Below are 21,180 nucleotides of genomic sequence, written 5' to 3' on the forward strand. Positions count from 1 at the left end.
ATTCATGGGCTCCCTTGAGCACTTGAGCTGCTATCAGCCACATGGTGCCTGCTCCAGTGATGGAGAACTTGGAGAGCTCCTGCTACCTGGTCTGGTGTACAAATCCAACCAACACATCCTCTATCCCAGCCTTATGCAACTGGAAGGTGAGAATCCACTTGAACTTTTGCAAGCAAGGAACTATTAATTATTTCTTATCCTACTGAACTCTAAGCAGATGGTGATGAATAAGCAGGCTCCTAATTTAAACTTTGTCAACGTTTTTCCAGCTTGACTTTTAATATCCATATGTTCACTGCTTCTTCTCCCATCAAACACTACTTGGCTTCTTCAAGGGGGACTGACAAAGAACCCCAAGCTCCAACTGGGCTTTTCAAGCCAGCCTCTGCAACAGCAAAAGCAGTATTTGGAGTTTAAACACCATGCCATCTCTTTGTATGTGACAGTCCTCATTATCATAGGATCATGGAATGGTTTGGGTTGGAAAGGACCTTGAAGATCATCTCATTCCAAGCTCCCCCACCATGGGCAGGGACACCTCCCACCAGCACAGGTTGCTCAGAGCCCCATCCAACCTGGCTTGGAACATTTCCAGGGATGGGAAAACCACAGCATTTCCCTGGGAAATTTGGCCAATCTCTAACCACCCTCACACTAAAGAATCTCTTCCTAATATCTAATCTCTTCTTGTTCAGCTTAAACTGTTCCCCTTCTTGTCCTGTCAGTCCATGCCCTTGTCAAAAGTCCCTCCCCAGCTTTCCTGAAGCCCCTTCAGATACTGGAAGTTTCTCTGAACTCCCCCTGGAGCCTTCCCTTCTCCAGGATGAACAACCCCAACTCTCTCCAAGTTGTCTTTGTAGGAATGGTGCTCCATCTCTCTGATCATTTTCTTGGTCTCCTCTGGACTTGTTCCAACAGCTCCAGGTCCTTTCTGGGTTGGAGGCTCCAGAACAGGACCCAGCACTGCAGAGGGGGTCTCATAAGAGCAGAATATAAGGGGAAAATCCCCTTCCTCAACCTTCTGGCCATGCTGTTGGTGATGCAGCCCAGGCCATGGTTGGCTTTCTGGACTCCAAGTGCACATTGCTGACTCATGTTGAGCTTTTCATCACCCAACATCCCTAAATCCTTCTCTTCAGGGCTGTTGTCAGTCCTGGATTCATGTTTGGGATGAGCTTGCAGGACTCTGCTCTATTGCCCACAAGTTTGAAGCTTGTAGAAGTTTAGCAGATATGAACAGGCACTGGGAAGGGGACTGACACTATTTTCTTTCATGTTTTCCACCTCTCTTACTTTTTGATTGGGTTTCAAATCCTGCTTGCAAACCAGGTCTGGATTGCAATTATAAAGTGTCAGAAGAAGCTCAACTGGAGCAGCTTCTTGATGGCTTTTGGAAATTTTCACAGGCACTCAAAAAAAATCATCTCAGCTACTTCCATGCTACTGAACTTTGGGTCACAGACAGACAAAATGCTGGCCTGACTCTGTGAGATGCTGACAGCCTCCAGCTGCCAAGTTCAGAGCTCATTTCACTTGCACTTAACTTCAAGAATTTAGGATCCAAACTATTTAGAGCTGAAGGTCTTCCCTTTTGGAGAAAGAAAGAGAGATAGAGAGAAAGAGAGAAAGAAAAAGAGAGAAAGAAAAAGAGATGAAAGAGAGAAAGAAAAAGAGAGAAAGAGAGGAAGAGAGGAAGAGAGAAAGAAAGAGAGAAAGAGAAAGAGAGAGAGAGAGAGAGAAAGACAGAAAGACAGGAAGACAGGAAGACAGGAAGACAGGAAGACAGGAAGGAAGAAAGGAAGACAGGAAGACAGGAAGACAGGAAGACAGGAAGACAGGAAGACAGGAAGGAAGACAGGAAGACAGGAAGACAGGAAGGAAGACAGGAAGACAGGAAGACAGGAAGACAGGAAGGAAGACAGGAAGACAGGAAGACAGGAAGACAGGAAGACAGGAAGACAGGAAGACAGGAAGAAAGAAAGGAAGAAAGAAAGGAAGAAAGAAAGAAAGGAAGAAAGGAAGAAAGGAAGAAAGGAAGAAAGGAAGAAAGGAAGAAAGGAAGAAAGGAAGGAAAAGGAAGAAAGGAAGAAAGGAAAGAAAGAAAGAAAGAAAGAAAGAAAGAAAGAAAGAAAGAAAGAAAGAAAGAAAGAAAGAAAGAAAGAAAGAAAGAAAGAAAGAAAGAAAGAAAGAAAGAAAGAAAGAAAGAAAGAAAGAAAGAAAGAAAGAAAGAAAGAAAGAAAGAAAGAAAGAAAGAAAGAAAGAAAAGAAAGAAAGAAAGAAAGAAAGAAAGGAAGAAAGGAAGGAAGGAAGGAAGGAAGGAAGGAAGAAAGGAAGAGAGAAAGAGAGAAAGAGAGAAAGAGAGAAAGAAAGAAAGAAAGAAAGAAAGAAAGAAAGAAAGAAAGAAAGAAAGAAAGAAAGAAAGAAAGAAAGAAAGAAAGAAAGAAAGAAAGAAAGAAAGAAAGAAAGAAAGAAAGAAAGAAAGGAAAGAAAGAAAGAAAGAAAGAAAAGGAAAGATGGCCTGAAAAATCACAAAATGATGGAAGTTCAACAATAGGGAAATGCAAAGTTTGGGGCGTTGGGTCCAAGTCTGGACATCCCCAGATGAGAGACATGGAAATACCAGAGAGGGAAGCAAAGGGCTGAAAAGATTAAGGGACTGGAGCATCTCACACATGAGGAAAGGCTGAGAGACCTGGGAAATTTAACCAGGGGTTTGGACCAAGAGGTCCCTGTCCATCTCAGTGCTCTTGTGATACCAAACCAAGAAATTGTGTTAATGCAGAAACCCACATCCCATCTGCTCAGGTGTCAGAAGTCTTCTGCAGTTCAAAGGTCTGTCCTCTCTGTTCTTGAGTATTTTCCCTCGTATTCCAACTGAAGGAGTATTTGATTGCAGAGCAATTTCATCAGCAATAATGGGATAAACAGATCATGAGCTGAGCCAACCATCCCAGACCTGATTGCTTTTTTTGATCAAAAAAGAGAGGGTTACTTTTTCTTCAATTTTTTTTTTTAATCGATTTGGGTGCTTCAGGTTAAGCTGAACTGTAAACTACAGCCCCAGAGAGGCTGAAGCTTTCTTAAAAATAAAAATAAAATAAAATAAAATAATAAATAAAATTAAAAAAAAACCAAAAACCAAACCCCTCTGTGGCCTGGGGTCTTTTCATAATAATAAAAGCAAGTGGAAGTGTCCTGGTTTGGGCCAGGATAGAGGTGATTTTCTGTCTTGTACTTTTGCTTTTAGCTCAGTCTCTTGTGACTAGTTGCACTTGCTGAAATGAACAGCAAGGTTCTCAGTGTGTGCTTCTAGGACTGGTAACACTTGATGTTTATAGTTACTGCTAGAGACTGGTGTGCAGAGCCAAGGACACTGCTCAGCTCTGAGGAAAACTTTTACCCTCCAGAAGGAGTAAAGAGGTCCCACCTGAGCCCTCCTTTGGGGAGGAACAGACAAGAGAGATGCCAGAATTGACCAAACAGAGGATTCCATCCCATACACCTCATACTCAGGATAAATTTGAGGCATCAAGAGGGTCAAACCCCTTCCTGCTTCCCCTTCTTCCCCTGTTCCTGTTTGCTTCAGCATCCTGGGAGGATTCCATCCCTTCCTCTGCCTGTGCTCCTGATCCATCCCAGCCTGAATCTGTGTGTTCCTGCCTCCAGCTCCCAACTGCTGCTGACCCCAGGATTCCAGCCTGGACTTTCCCAGGGCTGCCCTGCAGCCTCGGGGGTGACGTGAGAGTTATTGGGGGAAAAGGGGGGAGGAACCTGGGATCCATTTTCCTGTATATTTGTATAGATTTAGTAATTTTTCCTATTTCTCATTCCTGTTTCATTAAAGCTGTGTAATTTAGTTTCCAACCCATCAGTCTCTCTCCCTTATTCTCTCTCTTTATCGGGGAGGAGAGAGAGATTAACAGAGAGCGTCTGTTACTCGGTTTAATTGCCGGATCAGTGTTAAATCCTGACAGGAAGTCAGCAAGAAGCAATGCAGTGCTGAGACCTGCCTTGCAGCAAGGCTTCAGGAGCTCAGCCACACTGCACACACAAAGAGATTTGCCACCATCTGGGGACCTGGGAAGCAAAACCCCCTCCAGCCATCCTCTCCTCCTAACCCTTGGGAAAGCTGCTGCTAACTGAATTATCACCTATGCAGTCACTGTACTGCATGCAGATCACAGAATCATAGAATGGGTTGGGTTGGAAGGGATATTAAAATATTAAAGATCATCCATTTCCAACCTCCCTGCATGGGCAGGGACCCCTCCCACCAGCCCAGGTTGCTCCAAGCTCCATCCAACCTGGCCTGGAACACTTCCCAAGGGAAGGGGCATCAATAACCTCCTTAAGCAACCTGTTCCATTTCCTTACTACCCTCACGGTGAAGAATTTTTTCCTAATATCTAACCTAAATCTCACTTCTTCCAGTTAGAAATGTCCTGGCTGAAACAGTCCCAGGACTAAAAGCCTGGTTTTCAGTGGGGCTGGGATGGCCACCGTCACTTTTGAAACAAGCTTGTAAGCATTGTCAAAATCATTCAGAGGAACTCTATTTATTATAAGCTTGTAAAACTACCAAGTGCTTTGGAGAAGCTCAGGCTTCTGAGGAATTAATAATAAGGAATTATTATTAAAAATGAGGAATAATAATTATTAACAATAATTAATTAATAGTTAATTATTATATAAAATATAATAATGTATAATATTAATAGTATATTAAAATATATATTGAATATATATGTAAACATAAATAGAAATATATTTAAATATATTTTGGTCTATATAATATATATTAAAATATATAAATATATTTAAATATATTAATAATCTATAATATGTTAATAATTATTAATAATTTATTAATAGTTAACAATTATATTATATAAAATACATTAATACAATATATAATAATAATATATTAAAATATATTGAATATATATTTAAACATAGATATAAATATATTAAAATATATATTAAAGTATATAAATATATTGAAATATATTAATAATATAATATATAATAAAATTGTTAATAATTATTATTAATAATATGGAATAATTATCAATAATGAGGAACTTATAATAAGGAATTGCCTTATTTCTTTGTTTTCTATTGCAGCAGTGGCAGAAGCAGCTCTGTACAGGCACAGAGAAAAAGAGAACAGCCAAGGAGCTCCTTGCAGCTGCAATGCAAAGCACTTCTCAAAAACTTCTCATCACCTTTGTCCAGTGGGGTGGCAAAGAGACCTCGCCCTGCAGGCATCCAGATCCTGGAAGTGACTTGGCTGAACTGACCCTGCAATTGCCCAGGCAGGAATCCCATGGGCACAGGCTACTGAAACTTTGGGGTGACCTTGGGAACCCCTTGATCCATGCAGGTGAATCTCCAAACCTGAACTGGAAGAGTTCAAGTCCAGGTTGGATGGGGCTCTGAGCAACCTGGGCTGGTGGGAGGTGTCCCTGCCCATGGCAGGGGTGGGTGGAATGGATGATTTTGAAGGTCCCTTCCAACCCCAACCTGTTCTGTGATTCTGTGACCTCCTCCCAGCTGCTTCCAGCTCATGGACCTTGCAGAGAGCAGTGGTGCTGGTGGTGTAACTGCACTGAGATGTCCTGGTGGTTCTGGATGATGGAACACTGCCAGGATTTAAGCTCCTGCCTCTGCCTGCCCATCACCCCCCCACATTGCTTGGCACTGGCATGTGGGGCAATGTGGCTTTGCACATCACCTGAGCACCCCCAAGAAACTCCTCAAACAGCTCCTGGGAAAACATCATCCCCCCAAATCTGCACCCACAGCCACTGCAGGTTGATGCACAATATGATGTAGAGATTTATTTGGGAAAGATGGAGAAAGGCAAGAGGCAATCCAACCTGGATGACATGATTTTTCTCTTTGGGGCTGTTTTTTCTCCCCAGGTACTTACCAGTGTGCTGAAAAATTAAATTCTGGGTGCTGCCAAACTACTACATTGCCTATTCCTCTGTCCTCTAATAAAGTCCTACTTGTAAAATGGGTGGACACTTTTCAGTATGTTTGTCTTTACCTCACCCCTGCTCAATAGGAAAATGTTAATGTTTCTATTTTGAAGGAGGAAAAATAAAGCCAAAAGACCCAGGAGTCACCCTAACTGCAGCAACTGGTCTGGTGTAGTTGTGGATCTCAAGTTAGGCAAAGTTTGCAGGAAGACCAACTGTGAGGGCAGCATGGAACAGCATTAAAACATGTTTAGGAAGGGAAATTAAGGCATTCACAGCCAATGATTCACAGCTGAATGACATCATTACAAGCTGACATGATCTGGGTCACCCATCACTATTTACATAGTGCATCCCAGCCATGCTTGCCAGGAGAAAAGCCCATTTCTGGCAGGGAAATCCAGACCCCTCATCCATAATAAACCTATAAATTTCATTAGTCTAAGACCAAGGGATGTCTGTGTGACATGCAGGCCCTTTCTCCTTAGCTGAGTGAAAAAAGGGAGGAGTGACCAAACCTCATTTTCCAACATGTCAAAGCCCAGCAAAACCTCTACATCACTTCAGAGAAATGGGGCAGGCAGTGTCAGAGAGGTGGCTTTAGGAACACAGCCTCACCTGAGGTTGAGATGAGGTATTTTATACATTCTCATGCACTGAGGAGGGAAAAATCCTGCCACTTGCAGAGTAACAGATTTCTTAAAAGATTTTATTCTTTGTTTTAATAAGGCTCAAATTATATCGTGAGCATGCTTTGGGGGCCAAAGGGGTGGGAAATCCATCTCACAAAACACCCAAGTAAAAGTTTAGCTTCCTGAAATGCAATTCTGTGTGTGGATGAAGAGATTCATCACTCCTCATGATGGAACTGAGACTTCTAACTCATTTGGCCAAATCCCCTCCAAGGCAGGGAACATCAGGAGAGGAACCAGCTGAGATGTGTGGTTATTTCCAACACAGCTGTGCTGCTCAATAAGAATCTCCTCATCCTAAACAAATCTCATCAAGAGGTAAGACAATCTGGATGGCACTCATCACATCCTAAAAGAGAATCACCCAAAGGGATTCCCCTCCTGGGTGAAACAAACCAGTCCCAGTCTACCAAGTCATGATTTGAATGGTCAAGAATCTACTGTATTGCATCACAATTGTCACTTTGTGGCTTTATGACTTATTTCAGCATGGAGGTAAAAAGGGTAGGAGGGCAGAGGAGAATTCTGCTCATGAAAACCAATCCTGAGCTGCAATATGCAGCTGGATCCTCCACACCCTTCAGAAACTGGAGAAGCTTTGCCACCGAGTCAATAAAACACTTTTTCCTGCAGATTTCCAGAAAGGCTGCTCCTAAGAATCCCCTGATGGTTACAAACTTCCATTTAAAATCCAGACTTTGATCTCTCAGGTTTTCCCAGAACACCTTACTCTGGTTTTCCCTGCTGGTTTTCTCCCTTAGCAGCATCCTCTGCATCCCTTCTCATGGTGAAATGCTAAGCAAGGTCTGCTCATCAGAGGTGGTCATGCTTTTGTGTCTCTCCTGTGTCCCTGCTGAAGTCTCCTCAAATGTGGGTAACTTCACAAACACTGAATTACACCTCTAATAGGGAAAAGAGGTGCTGCTAATCCATCCTGCTAATTAATATTAAGGAGCAGTGCTGTGGGCCAGGACTCCTGACAGCAGAAACAGCAATTGGCACCCACTCCCAGCACTGAAAACACAGAATTTTAACTTGAAAAGAAAGCAAAACCTTCACCCATACATATCCACCCACTCCAAGAAACAAATGAGGTGTCTGAAGACAAAATACATTAAAAACAGATGTTATCATTTGCTAGTAGAAATCTACCTGCTCACCCTGAGCTGGTGATCAGTCTTGGTGATCCCATCAGGTGTTGTGAAGAGGTGACTAATCCATCTGACACATCCAATTACACCCATGATTAAGCCCCTGTGATCAATACAATCAATAATGGCTTCTAAAGGAAGCTTCATTACCAGGCTGCACCAAAACTCTGTGTTTCCTCATTCCCACTCATTTAATTAGAAAGGATAACAAATGGGTTGTTAAACCTCCAGTGATTTTCTTGTTGCTAAAAGGATGTGGAATGAGCAGAAAGCAACACACACCTAGCTGGCCATAAATCAAAGTATTCCTTTATGGATGGCAGGGGATCTCAACTGCTTTCTATTCCCCTTCTCTGAGGGACTGAACTGCATTTAAATTACATTTTTCCTGGGAGTTTTTCTAGGATGTTTTCCTTTCCAGCAACACTCCCACTAAACAGTCAGCACCTTCGTAGGATCTCACATACAGGCTGGAATGTTGGGCAGAGAGAAACATGATGAAATTCAACAAGGGGAAGTGTAGAGTTTTGCATTTGGGGAAGAACAACCCGATGGCCCAGTATAGGTTGGGGGCTGACCTGCTGGAGAGCAGTGTAGGTGAAAGAGACCTGGGGGTCCTGGTAGACAAGAGGATGACCATGAGCCAGCAATGTGCCCTTGTGGCCAAGAAGGCCAATGGCATCCTGGGGTGCATTAGAAAGGGTGTGGTTAGTAGGGCAAGAGAGGTTCTCCTCCCCCTCTATTCTGCATTGGTGAGGCCGCACCTGGAGTATTGTGTCCAGTTCTGGGCCCCTCAGTTCAAGAAGGACAGGGAAGTGCTTGAAAGAGTCCAGTGCAGAGCTACTAAGATGATTAAGGGAGTGGAACATCTCCCTTATGAGGAAAGGCTGAGGGAGCTGGGTCTCTTTAGTTTGGAGAAAAGGAGACTGAGGGGTGACCTCATCAATGTTTTCAAATATGTAAGGGGTGAGTGTCAGGGAGATGGAGTTAGGCTTTTCTCAGTGGTGACCAGTGATAGGACAAGGGGTAATGGGTGTAAATTGGAGCATAGGAGGTTCAAGTTGAATATTCGAAAAAAATTTTTTTCCTGTAAGGGTGACAGAGCCCTGGAACAGGCTGCCCAGGGGGGTCGTGGAGTCTCCTTCACTGGAGACATTCAAAACCCGCCTGGACACGTTCCTATGCGAAGTGCTCTAGGTGGCCCTGCTCTGGCAGGGGGGGTTGGACTAGATGATCTTTCGAGGTCCCTTCCAACCCCAAGGATTCTATGATTCTATGATTGCCCTCCTAAGATTTCTCACCAAAAACTTCCTTCTCACCCCCAGCTGCCAAAGTTCAGAGTTTCACCATTCTGCAGCTGTGCTCAGCTTCATTTGATGAGTCCAATGCCAGAAAAAAAAAAAGAAAAAAGAAAAAGAGATAAAAAAAAAAGAAACAACATATTTTTGGACCTACTTGTGCTCACAGACTGTGCCCTGAACACATGTGGAGTCACAGCCCTTTTAGACATATTGAAGTTGCCTGTCCACATCACTTTCAAACCAGACTTCTCCATTAAAAAATTCACCCACAGTCACCCATTTGAGAGCCAAAGCTTTAGAGCTGCTGGATTCTTTCTGTTGGTTGCCAGGGCAGCCCTTAAGGGTCCAGCTAAGAGTCAGGTATGGAGCTGTTAAATACCTGCTGATGCTCTGGGACAAATGGATTCCAAGTGTTTTTTACACACTTTGCATGGTTAAATTTGGTTGGACACCTCCTGTGTCCTACACTTATTCTACACTGAATCCATCAATGACTGCTCCTACCCAGGGCAGGCAGCCATACACAAACAACATCTGACATTAACTCAAGTTAATGGAGCAGGTACTGTCTCCATGGACAAAACCCCCACAATTTATAGTGCTCACAGTTGCAGTTTCTGCATCAGTTCCATTTATTGGCTATGGGTGGGAATACAAAATTATCCCAGTTCCATATTTCAGCATTATGAAAGACATACTCCAAAGGGTTTTTTTTTATACTTGTCAGTGTTTGGGCATTTGGGGCTTGCAATGTGACTGAGTGTGGTTTTACAGCAGAAATGGGTAAAATAAGTTCAATTCAATAATTTCAATACAGCAGAAAAAAAAAAAAAAAAAGTTGTTTTGGATTAAGCTTTCCCATGAAGAAAAATAATTTTGAAAAAAAGCAGAAAAAATATTAACACATGAAGTATTTATTATTCCACTTTGAACACGCTGTCGTTAATTGAATTTCTTTAAATATCCATGAAAATGAAATGAAGCATTTAGTGAGTTTTCAGATGAATGTTTTTCACTATTCTGACTTCTCCTTTTACTGGATTCCAGGAGAACATTTCCTCAAATGGCTCCATTTAACTGCACACGGACACTTGAAATAGTTTCCCAGTCAAAGAAAAACACATCTGAGGAGATAAAAGCAGAGGCCAAAAGCCACCCTTGCATCAAGCAAAGCTCCTTCAGGGATCAGCTGTCTGCAGGATGCTCTTCTCTCATTAATTAGCATTGTGCAGTCTGTAACCTCACTGCAAGCATTGCCAAGGGAGAGGGGATGGGAAAACATCTTCCAGGTGGGATGCATGGAATCAGACTTGTTCTGGTTGGAAAAGACCTTTAAGATCATGGAGTTCAACCATTAACTTAACTCTACTGAACCTGGTGCTTAACCATGTCCCTAAGGACCTCATCTACACATCTTTTAAACACTTCCCTAGGGAGGAAGGGACAAGATAGATGCCAGATTTGACCAGAGTATTCCATCCCATACACCTCATACTCAGGATAAATTTGAGGGATCACCAGGATCAAACCCCTTCCTGCTTCCCCTTCTTCCCCTCTCCCTCTTTTCTTCAGCATCCTGGGAGGATTCCATCCCTTCCTCTGCCTGTGCTCCTGATCCATTCCAGCCTGAATCTGTGTGTTCCTGCCTCCAGCTCCCAACTGCTGCTGACCCCAGGATTCCAGCCTGGACTTTCCCAGGGCTGCCCTGCAGCCTCGGGGGTGACGTGAGAGTTATTGGGGGAAAAGGGGGGAGGAACCTGGGATCAATTTTCCTGTATATTTGCATAGATTTAGTGATTTTTTTCCTATTTATCATTCATGTTTCATTAAAGCTGTGTAGTTTAGTTTCCAGCTTCTAAGTCTCTTTCCCTTACTCTCCCTTCCTTATCAGGGAGGAGAGGGGGATTAATAGGCAGCATCAGTTATTGGGTTTAATTGCTGGGTCAGTGTTAAACCCTGACAAATATCAAGCAGGATTTGCATCTTCCCATCCCTTCCCCAGCAATGGGATCCCTTGTTTTGGGATCCTGGCAGCCTGCCACTGCTCCCTACACCCCCTTTACTCACTAAACCAGGACCTGTAACTTCAGAGAGACATGGATGGGGAGAGGTCCAACTCCAGGGCTCACTCTTGGGTCTTTGACAGCACTGCTGGAGGATGGGATGGAACAGCCCCAAAACCAAAACAACTTTCTCTCTCTGCCACACTGATCTCTCCGAATGAAGACTGAGCCTGGGTGAGCATGTGCTGGGTGCATGGTGTGTCATGCCTGCTCCAGGAGGGAGGCAGAGCTCCAGAGCTGCTGCCCAAGGCTGGGATGGAGAAACTTTGGGAGGCTGGAGAGCAAAGGTGGCATCATTGATCTGGCCCCCCTCTCCTGCTCACTGGAGCAGATTTTGGGTAAAGGGGAGAGGACAACCTTCCAGGATGATTGCTTAGTCTGGTGTGTGCTCCATATCATGTGAACAAGGAGAGGATCTCAGCTGCTTGGCTCAACTTCATAGACACCCTTAGACAACCTTCCCTCCCTCTCCTCTGCCACCAGCAAATGTAGCGTGGGAATGGGAGGATGGTTCAGATCAACAGACAGAGAAGGTTGCCACGATTTCCACTGAAGCAAATCAAGGTCTTTGTGAAGTTCAGGCTTTTAGATTCCAGGGAAAAATTGATGGAGGTACTTCCAGTTCAGAGAGGTGGGTGACTGGCATTAAACACACTGAGACACCCAACTGGGAGGCAACAACTGGTTCCCAGTGACCCATTCAAACACTTGGTTGACTGAGTTGTGCTGGGAAATAGCTATTTCCCTCCATCCTAATATGAAAGCTCAACATCAGCTGGAGTGACCAACCTGCTCCAGCAGCAGAAGGGGTAAGAAATAGCACAGGTAAGGCAGGTGTGGGACTGTCTCATGGGGCTTGCAGGGCAAGGATAGAAGAGAATGTCCCCATACCTGATGTCAGGTTATCTCCAGGAGGCTCTGCCAAGCACTGGCTGCGTTCCTCTTCAATCTCCTGCATGATGCTGCACTCTGGAAGTGTGCTGGATGCCTGCAGAAAGAGCAGAGAAGGAAAAGAGTGAGCAAAACCCATCTTCCCTGGGTTCTCGTGGGGTTTCGTGGCCACCTGAGCTCCCCTGGGTCACTGGGGATATCCTCACTGTGGGGGGAACCTGAAATCTGGAGCAAATCTGATTCTCAGTCCATTTCTGGATATGTTGTCTATTTTAGCATACCCTGTGTTGAGAGCAGCAGGCAGTTAAAACATTTTGCTGAACTTCCTACTCTTTCTCCCACAAGCAGGATCACAAATTATTCCTGAACTTCCATTTGGAGTCATGGATTTGGCAGAGCATCTCCTCCAGCTTTATTTTGTGTTTGGTTTAGAGAAGGGAGTGCAAGCCAGGGGTTGCTGAATAAAACTTTCCTTAACAAACAAACAAAAAGCAACTTTTCCTTTTTCTCTTTTCTTTTTTTCCCCCCCTTTCTTTTTTCTTTTATTTATTTATTTTATTTTTATTTTTATTTTTTTCTGATGATCAGGAAGCAATTCTGCTTCTTTATCTTCTGGGAACCCTGCCTGCCTGACCTAACACCAGGAGCTATCTAAGGCAGGAAGATGGCAGTGTTAATATTCATGCCAAGAGCAGTGGGATCTGTGCTTCCATGGCTTGTTCCCCCCCATTCTCCCATGCCTCCTAATTGAAAGCAAAACAAAACCCCAAATCAAATAAGAGTGAGATCTCAGATGCAAATTAGGAGATCAAGGAGGTAAAAAGCAGGAAATTCCCAATGCCAAAACTTCTTCCCTCAAGTGGTTCCTCCTCAGTCAGCCCTAATTATTTCATGGGGGGTAAAGGCAACAGTGGCTGTAAATGCTCAGGTAATTAATCAGAGCCTCCTTACAACATCTAATTCATCAGCTGCCTCAATCAGAAAATGTGCAAATGACAATTTACATGCCAAAAAAGAACAACCAGGACAAGGGGTCACATAACACAGTGTCCCCTCTGCCACCAACACAGTCTGAACTTGGAGGGAACTCCTGATTTCATCGACTGCAAGCAGGAACTGAGGTCCCAATATGCACAAAACCCCCTCTCTCCCCCCACAAAAGATGGGAAATGGCATTTGGAAAGGAAAAACCTGTCCAGAAACTCAGTAGCAAAGAGGGAGTGAGAGGGGGAATGATGTGAAAAGAGTAGAAAGCTCAGCTTGGGTTTTTACTGTCACTGTTAAAAGTGATGCAGGAGAAACCATGAGTAGGTGATGGGGCAGATTTTGAGGACAGGGGATGAGCCTTTGTCTGGTCCATTGTTCACTCTTTCTAGGTTTTGGAAAAAGCATGGATTTTCAGCAGAAATAGGCAAAGACAGGGAAGAAAAAAAAAAAGAAAAAGAAAAAACACATTTCCATGTCTCATTTCAAAAGGTGTGAGAAATTTGTCTATCCCTATATTTGCCAGACAAGTCTGTAAGGCAGAAGACCCAGAAATCCTTAGAAGGAACAATTGTTTGATGTAAATTGCCCTTTGGATTAAAAAAAAATAGAAAATCACTTAGCACATTACATCTATTCTCACCATTTCTTATTAACCAAATCTGTTCTCTTCACTGTTTCACCCCATATCTTACTCAGACTGTAATTACCTTGAGGTTGGGAATGAGTCTTGATTAGTAGAATATAAATAATTAATTATTTGGTTTTCTAGTCAAAATAAAAATTAAAAATCCCAAACACAAGGGTAGGGGGAAAAAATTGGAGTTGTCTTGGTTCTCAAGTCTTTCTTTTTCCCAAAGGGAAACAGATCTTAGGAAATTTTCTCTTGGCTCATGTAAAGCACCATTGATTCATTTTGTTTTGATTTACAGAGCTTCTTGCCTTTTTATTTTAACCTTAAAGCAAGCACTAGGGTAAGCGTGAGAGGTTTGCTGTAAAAATGAAGACTGAAATGTTTGCAAAACATTCTGACTTTTTCAAAGGCAAGATTTAACTCTCTGGACTTTAACGATTGCCAAAACCATCTCAGATCTATAAATAAACCAAGTTTTCACTTTATAAATGAATTCACACAGCTCTAACTCTGATCAGGGTTGGCAAAGCACTGTGCACTTTTACAACATATTTAAAAAAAATAATAAAATTATGCAGTAAATTTTCTACCAAGCCCAAGAACAACCACCTCACTGCTGCATCTTCCCTTCACTAAAAACTTGCATATTTACCTCAACGACCTGATATTTGCTTTTGAGTCAAAGTTTTATCAGCTTTCAAAACCAAAAAAAATGAGGCTGATTCATCATTTAGTATTCTGCAAAGCAGGTTTGTGATAGATAGATTCAGGCAAACTCGATTATAAATGCAATTTTTAAAATATCAGCTTTTTTTTTTTTTTTCCATCCAATCCAAGAGGAAAGACATCTACATTAGGCAAACCATTGGAAAAAAGAGGACCTGGAGATGTTGGTTGACAGGAGCTGAATATGAATCAGGATGTGCCAAGATGGCCAAGAAGGCCACCAGCATCCTGGCTTGTGTCACCAATAGTGTGGCCAGCAGGAGCAGGGCAGGGATTGTCCCATTGTGCTGCACCTCAAATCCTGGGGTCAGTTCTGGGTCCCTCAGGACCAGAAGGAGATTGAGGGGCTGGAGAGTGTCTAGAGAAGAGAAAGGAGCTGGGGAAGGGTCTGGAGCACAAATCAGGAGCAGCTGAGGAGCTGGGAGTGTTGATCCTGGAGCAGAGGAGGCTGAGGGGAGACCTTCTGGCTCTCTGCAACCCCCTGAGAGGAGGTTGGAGCCAGGGGGGGTTTGGTCTTTTCATAGAATCATAAAATGGCTTCGTTTGGAAGGGACTTTAGAGATCATCTTCTTCAACCCCCCTGCCATGGGCAGCGACACCTCTCATCTAGGTTCTCCTCCTAAATAACCAGTGATAGGATGAAACACCCTCAAGTTGTGCCACGGGAGGTTTAGGTTGGATGTTAGGAGCAATTTATTCACCAAAAAGGATTGTCAGGGATGGGCCCAAGCTTCCCAGGGCAGTGGTGGAGTCCCCATCCCTGGAAGGATTTCAAAGCCATGGAGATGTGGTGCTGAGGGCCATGGGTTTCATGGGGAACTTGGCAGTGTTGGGTTAATAGTGAGACTCCATCATCTAAAATATTCTTTTCAACCTAAATGATTTTATTTTATTTTCCTGGACAGACTGGAGAGTCCTGGACAGACTGGAGAGTTGGGCTGATTCCAATGGGATGAGGTTTAACAAGGCCAAGTGCCGGGTCCTGCACTTTGGCCACAACAACCCCATGGGGAGCTCCAGGCTGGGCACAGAGTGGCAGAAAGGGACCTGGGAGTCTGGATTGCCAGGAAGCTGAACATGAGCCAGCAGTGTGCCCAGGTGGCCAAGAAGGCCAATGGCATCCTGGGCTGGATCAGGAACAGCGTGACCAGCAGGTCCAGGGAAGGGATTCTGCCCCTGTGCTCAGCTCTGGTGAGGCCACAGCTTGAGTCCTGTGTCCAGTTCTGGGCCCCTCAGCTCAGGAAGGAGATTGAGGTGCTGGAGCAGGTCCAGAGAAGAGCAAGGAGGCTGTGAAGGGATCCAGCAGAATTCCTGTGAGGAAGGGCTGAGGGAGCTGGGGGTGTTGAGGCTGGAGAAGAGGAGGCTCAGGGGAGACCTCATCACTCTCTACAACTCCCTGAAAGGAGGTTGGAGCCGGGGGGGGGGGTTGGGCTCTTTTCCCAGGCAACTCTCAGCAAGACAAGAGGGCAGGGTCTCAAGTTGTGCCAGGGGAGGTTTAGGTTGGAGATTAGAAAGAATTTCTTTCTGGAGAGGGTGATCAGGCATTGGAATGGGCTGTCCAGGGAAGTAGTGGATTCTCTGTGTCTGGAGATATTTCAAAAGAGCCTGGATGTGGCACTGAGTGCCATGGGCTGGGAACTGCAGCAGTAGTGGATCAAGGGTTGGACTTGATGATCTCTGAGGTCCCTTCCAACCCAGCCAATTCTATGATTCTATGATTCTGGAAACAAAACAAAACCAAACAAACAAAAAAACCCCAAAAGCAAAACAAAAAAACCCAAAACCAAACCAAAAAACCCCAACAGGGTGGGCTTTAGGTCACCTTCTCTCTCAGTGGGTCACAGCTTTCTGGATTTAGCTAAGAACTACATGTTTAATCTGAACTGATTTTTGCCATTCCTTACAGTCCAGAGAGAGCTGGCAAGCATCAGCTCTTAATGCTTTCATCCCACTCCACTGACTATAGTTGGACCAGTTCTAACTAAAACACCTACAATTTAGCTGGAGAAGGTCAGTGGTGTGTGAATTTCAAGTCAAAAGACCTTTTAACTAAACTATCAGGGTCAACAAACAGATTCACATTGCAGGCCTCCTAGTTTATGGTTTATTTTCCCTATTAATTAAACAAGTAAATAAATAACCCAAGAAATCACAGCAACCTTTTCCCACCTCCCTAGTGATAACACAAACAACCCTCCCATATCACAGCTGTCATTACTGTGGACTAACAGAGTCAGCTGGAAAAATAAATCAGAAACAATAAAAATAAAAAATAGTAATAATAATAAAAATTGTGGGCATCATTAAGAAACAGAAAAGTGTGTCTCCTGTTGGGAGGTCACCAGTTCAGCTGCCTTCATTCACCTCCTAGTTAACAAAATGCTCGTGGCTACAAAGATCCCTCAAGAGTTGCAAGTTTTGCTTGTCAAAGGAGAACTTCAATGGGATGAGAGGCTAAATAACTCTCCTTCCTTGGTGTATCCTTCCAAGAAAAGCTTGGAGTCAACTTTTTAGACAGCTTGGTAAAACTCGTTTCACTTCTTCCTCATTTTTGTTTTGTTTTCCCTGGGTTTTGGGGTTGTTTGGTTCTTTTTTTTTCATTATAATTTTGTTTCTTTTTCTTTTTTCCGGGCAAATGACCACACAGACCATGGGTTGAGACACTAATTCCCATTTCCCACCTCAAAAGGACAAAGGAAAAGGGTGAGCAGCTTTGGCTACTTTACATTAACACCAGGTAGTAAAGAGTCTTCCAGTCTCCTGGACATATCCATTGTGGGAGAAGCTGAAACTCAGCAAACCCTTCTTTGCTAAGCCCTCCCATGTAAAAAAAAATTGTGGTGGGTTTGTCAGGGGTCATTTTTCCCCTGAAATGCCCTCTGAAGCCCTGAGCAGAAAGATGAAGGATGAACACATGAAGTTTTTCTGGACGTGATTTCTTGCAGCTCTGAATTCTGCAGCAACTCTCACGTGGAATTGTCCCCAGAGTCTTTATTAATGAGAGTTTTCCTGCCCATCAGACCCCACCAATTCTCAGAGGATTACTTCACAGTCTGCCACTGCAAAGAAAACCTAAATACAACTCAAAGGATTTTCACAGGCTGAAGGAGCTGCAAAAATGTTCAGTCTCATTAATGCTGTCTACTATTAACAGGACCGGGCTAACCATGGGCTGATTCCTTTATTGTTGAGTCTTTTACTCACACAGCAGCTCCTCAAAGGCAGATGGGACCCATGGCAAAGCCTCAGCTACAGGTAAAATGGGAGTATGGATCCACAAGAAGCTATGTGAGCCTCAGCACCTCTGTTCTTCTTGATCCCAGAGTGTTCCTGGGTTCACCACTTGGAGATCCCAGAAGAGATGGGACTAGGGTGACCAGAGTGAAAATAGGATTTGGAGTTAAACAAGGAAGGAGGAGAACTGCAAAAACCTCCAGAAGGTGAAATCACATCCCCCATCCATTTCTGTTCACTCTCAGGTCACCCAGCTGACACACTCTCAGTGACACACAGGTACAGTCATCTGAATTAAGGTGTCTCATACCATCACTGCCTTCCCAAAGTTCCTCTGATTATAGTCATTGTATCAGCCAGGAGCACCTCTTGCCTTCCTATGGTTCCTATAACATGATTTCACTCACTGCTTTAGGTTTTCTCAACCTTCTTTGTGTAGAGGCAAATTTAAAACAGGTCCCATTTCAAGCCTCAGCAGCATAACCCAAAGGAGTTTCACTTCTGGCCAGTTGCCAGAAGAGCTCAATCTTAATTTCAATCCAAGGACTTTCCTTTTTGCTCATTCTTTGTAGGAACACAGGACTGAAAGAATTTCCCAGGCAACAAACTTGGCTTTGATTTCGCCCATAAACTCATCCAGCTGTCTTAAAATTAGATTTTCCATTTCTTTTTAGTTCCTTCCTTTTCATAGAATCATAGAATCATAGAATTGGCTGGGTTGGAAGGGACCTCAGAGATCGAGTCCAACCCTTGAACCACCGTTGCGGTTGCTAGACCATGGCACTCAGTGCCACATCCAGTCTCTTTTGAAATATCTCCAGGGATGGAGAATCCACCACTTCAGTGGGCAGCCCATTCCAATGTCTGATCACCCTCTCCAGAAAGAAATTCTTTCTAATATCTAACCTAAACTTCCCCTGGCACAACTTGAGACCCTGCCCTCTTGTCTTGTTGAAAGTCATCTGGGAAAAGAGCCCAACCCCCCCCTGGCTCCAACCTCCTTTCAGGGAGTTGGAGAGAGTGATGAGGTCTCCCCTGAGCCTTCTCTTCTCCAGCCTCAACACCCCCAGCTCCCTCAGCCTCTCCTCATAGGGTCTGTGCTCGAGTCCCTTCACCAGCCTGGTTGCCCTCCTTTGGACCTGCTCCAGCACCTCAATCTCCTTCCTGAGCTGAGGGGCCCAGAACTGGACACAGGACTCAAGCTGTGGCCTCACCAGGGCTGAGTACAGGGGCAGAATCCCTTCCCTGGACCTGCTGGCCACGCTGTTCCTGAGCCAGCCCAGGATGCCATTGGCCTTCTTGGCCACCTGGGCACACTGCTGGCTCCTGTTCAGCTTCCTGGCAATCCAGACTCCCAGGTCCCTTTCTGCCACTCTGTGCCCAGCCTGGAGCTCCCCATGGGGTTGTTGTGGCCAAAGTGCAGGACCCGGCACTTGGCCTTGTTAAACCTCATCCCATTGGAATCAGCCCAACTCTCCAGTCTGTCCAGGTCCCTTTGCAGAGCCCTCCTGCCTTCCAGCTGATCCACACTCCCCCCCAGCTTAGTGTCATCTGCAAATTTGCTGATGATGGACTCAATCCCCTCATCTAAATCATCAATGAAGATATTGAGCAGAACTGGGCCCAACACTGATCCCTGGGGGACACCACTAGTGACCGGCTGCCAACTGGATGCCGCCCCATTTTGAGCATCCTAAGGTAGGGGCATTGTTATCGCTAAGAAACTTCAGAGTGGGAACAAAAAAACCCAACCCAAACCAAAAAAATGTGTGCAAGTGCAAGATGGAGCAAAGAGAGTGGACCAAAGGAAGACACCCACACTGGATTTTTATCTGAAGTGAAGGGTAACACGATTTCCAACAATAACACTGTCAAACTTAAAAGCTGAAAAGCCTCTGGTGGCCTTGAGAAAAGAAAGAAAAAAAAGGTTATTTATGGTGTATTATAATTATTTGCTCTTCTAAAGGATTTTTGTCTAAGAATCCAAAACCATGCTACAGATTTGTCCTGACAGCACTGGGACGGAGCTGTTTGGAACCAGTCATAGGGACATGAACAGAGAGATAAGCCCAAGTCCAAAACATCCCAAATACCCCCTGTGGCCTTTGTAGGATCAATAAAGGATTGCAAAACCAATGTTTTGAAGCACAGAAAACATTTTTTCTGCTACGACCTCTACTCATGTTGTAAACACACTACTCTGCAGCCAGCCATGAGTAAGGGACTCTAAGAGCATGGGTATCAGCACGTGTCCCTTGGAGACTTTTCCAAATAAAAGAGGTCCAGGCAAATGCCCAAGTATCCTGACTCTCACTTTGCTGTTTAAACCATTTTAGTCTTCTGCCCAATATAATCACACCAATAGCAGATCAATCATTTCACAAGGAATGCAGATGTTGTGCTGGGTTTTTTGGGTTTTGTTTTTTTTTAATCATCTCATCTAAGCAGGACCTGTTTAACAAAGGCAACTTGGCCCAATCAATCCAGCAGCTTGGAGGAATGGAGGCTTCATTTATTCTGATTGTCTCCTTTCTGTGTGAGGGGTTGGGAGATCAAAGAAACATGTGCAGAGTGTTTTGCAAAGAGCTCAGAGACCCAGAAGGAAAAGGAAGCTGAGCAGCTGGGTTGTTTAACTACTTAGTGACAAGCTTGCATATCCCTCTGTTGGGAATTAGGGCTGAATTAGGGTCCTAACAAAAAAGTGTCCTATGAAGCCAGGCTGAGAGAGTTGGGGTTGTTCAGCCTGAAAAAGAGAAGGCTCCTGGAAGACCTTAGAGAACCTTCCAGTATTTGAAAGGGCTACAGAAAAAACCGGAGAAGGACTTTTTCCGAGGTCATGGGGTGATAGAAAAAGGGAGAATGGTTTTAAATTGGCAGAGGGGAGATTTAGTTGAGAAATTAGGAAGAAATTCCATCCTGTGAGGGTGGTCAGACATTGGCACAGGTTTCACAGAGAAGCTGTGGCTGCCCCATCCCTGGAAGTGTTCCAGGCCAGGTTGGATGGGGCTTGGAGCAACCTGGGCTGGTGGGAGGTATCCCTGCCCATGCAGGGGGGTTGGAACAAGATGATCTTTAAGGTTTTCAGTGGGGCTGGGATGGCCACCTTCACTTCTGAAATAAGCTTGTAAGCATTGTCAAAATAATGCAGAGGGCTGAGGAACTTTATTTATTATAAGCTTTTAAAAGTACCAAGTGCGTTGGAGAAGCTCAGGCTGTGGAATTGCCTTATTTCTTTGTTTTCTATTGCAGCAGTGGCACAGGCACAGAGAAAAAGAGAAAGAGAACAGCCAAGCAGCTCCTTGCAGCAGCAATGCAAAGCAGTTCTCAAAAACTTCTCATCACCTTTGTCCAGTGGGGTGGCAGAGAGACTTCTCCCTGCAGGCATCCAGATCCTGGAAGTGACTTGGCTGAACTGACCCTGCAATTGCCCAGGCAGGAATCCCATGGGCACAGGCTGCTGAAACTTTGGGGTGACCTTGGGAACCCCTTGATCCATGCAGGTGAATCTCCAAACCTGAAC

The 21,180-nt window shown here is 44.3% G+C and overlaps 1 protein-coding gene across 2 annotated transcripts in view; it reads right to left on the reverse strand.

Annotated features, from left to right (window-relative positions):
* The window catches only part of VIPR1 (vasoactive intestinal peptide receptor 1), a 127,536-nt gene that overhangs the window by 68,911 nt on the left and 37,445 nt on the right, over positions 1–21,180 (reverse strand). Inside the window, exons 1-2 of one of the 2 annotated variants that reach the window (XM_030445168.1) lie at positions 12,413–12,476; positions 12,083–12,179 (exon numbers count right to left, since the gene is read on the reverse strand). In XM_030445168.1, the coding sequence (XP_030301028.1) occupies positions 12,083–12,149 (67 nt within the window). In that variant the 5' untranslated portion in view covers positions 12,150–12,179; positions 12,413–12,476. Of the gene's footprint in view, positions 1–12,082; positions 12,180–12,412; positions 12,477–21,180 lie in introns of those variants that run through there. The other variant, XM_030445167.1, reaches the window with a different exon arrangement.

The sequence above is a fragment of the Calypte anna genome, chromosome 2, assembly GCF_003957555.1.
Source record: "Calypte anna isolate BGI_N300 chromosome 2, bCalAnn1_v1.p, whole genome shotgun sequence".
NCBI lineage: Eukaryota > Metazoa > Chordata > Aves > Apodiformes > Trochilidae > Calypte > Calypte anna.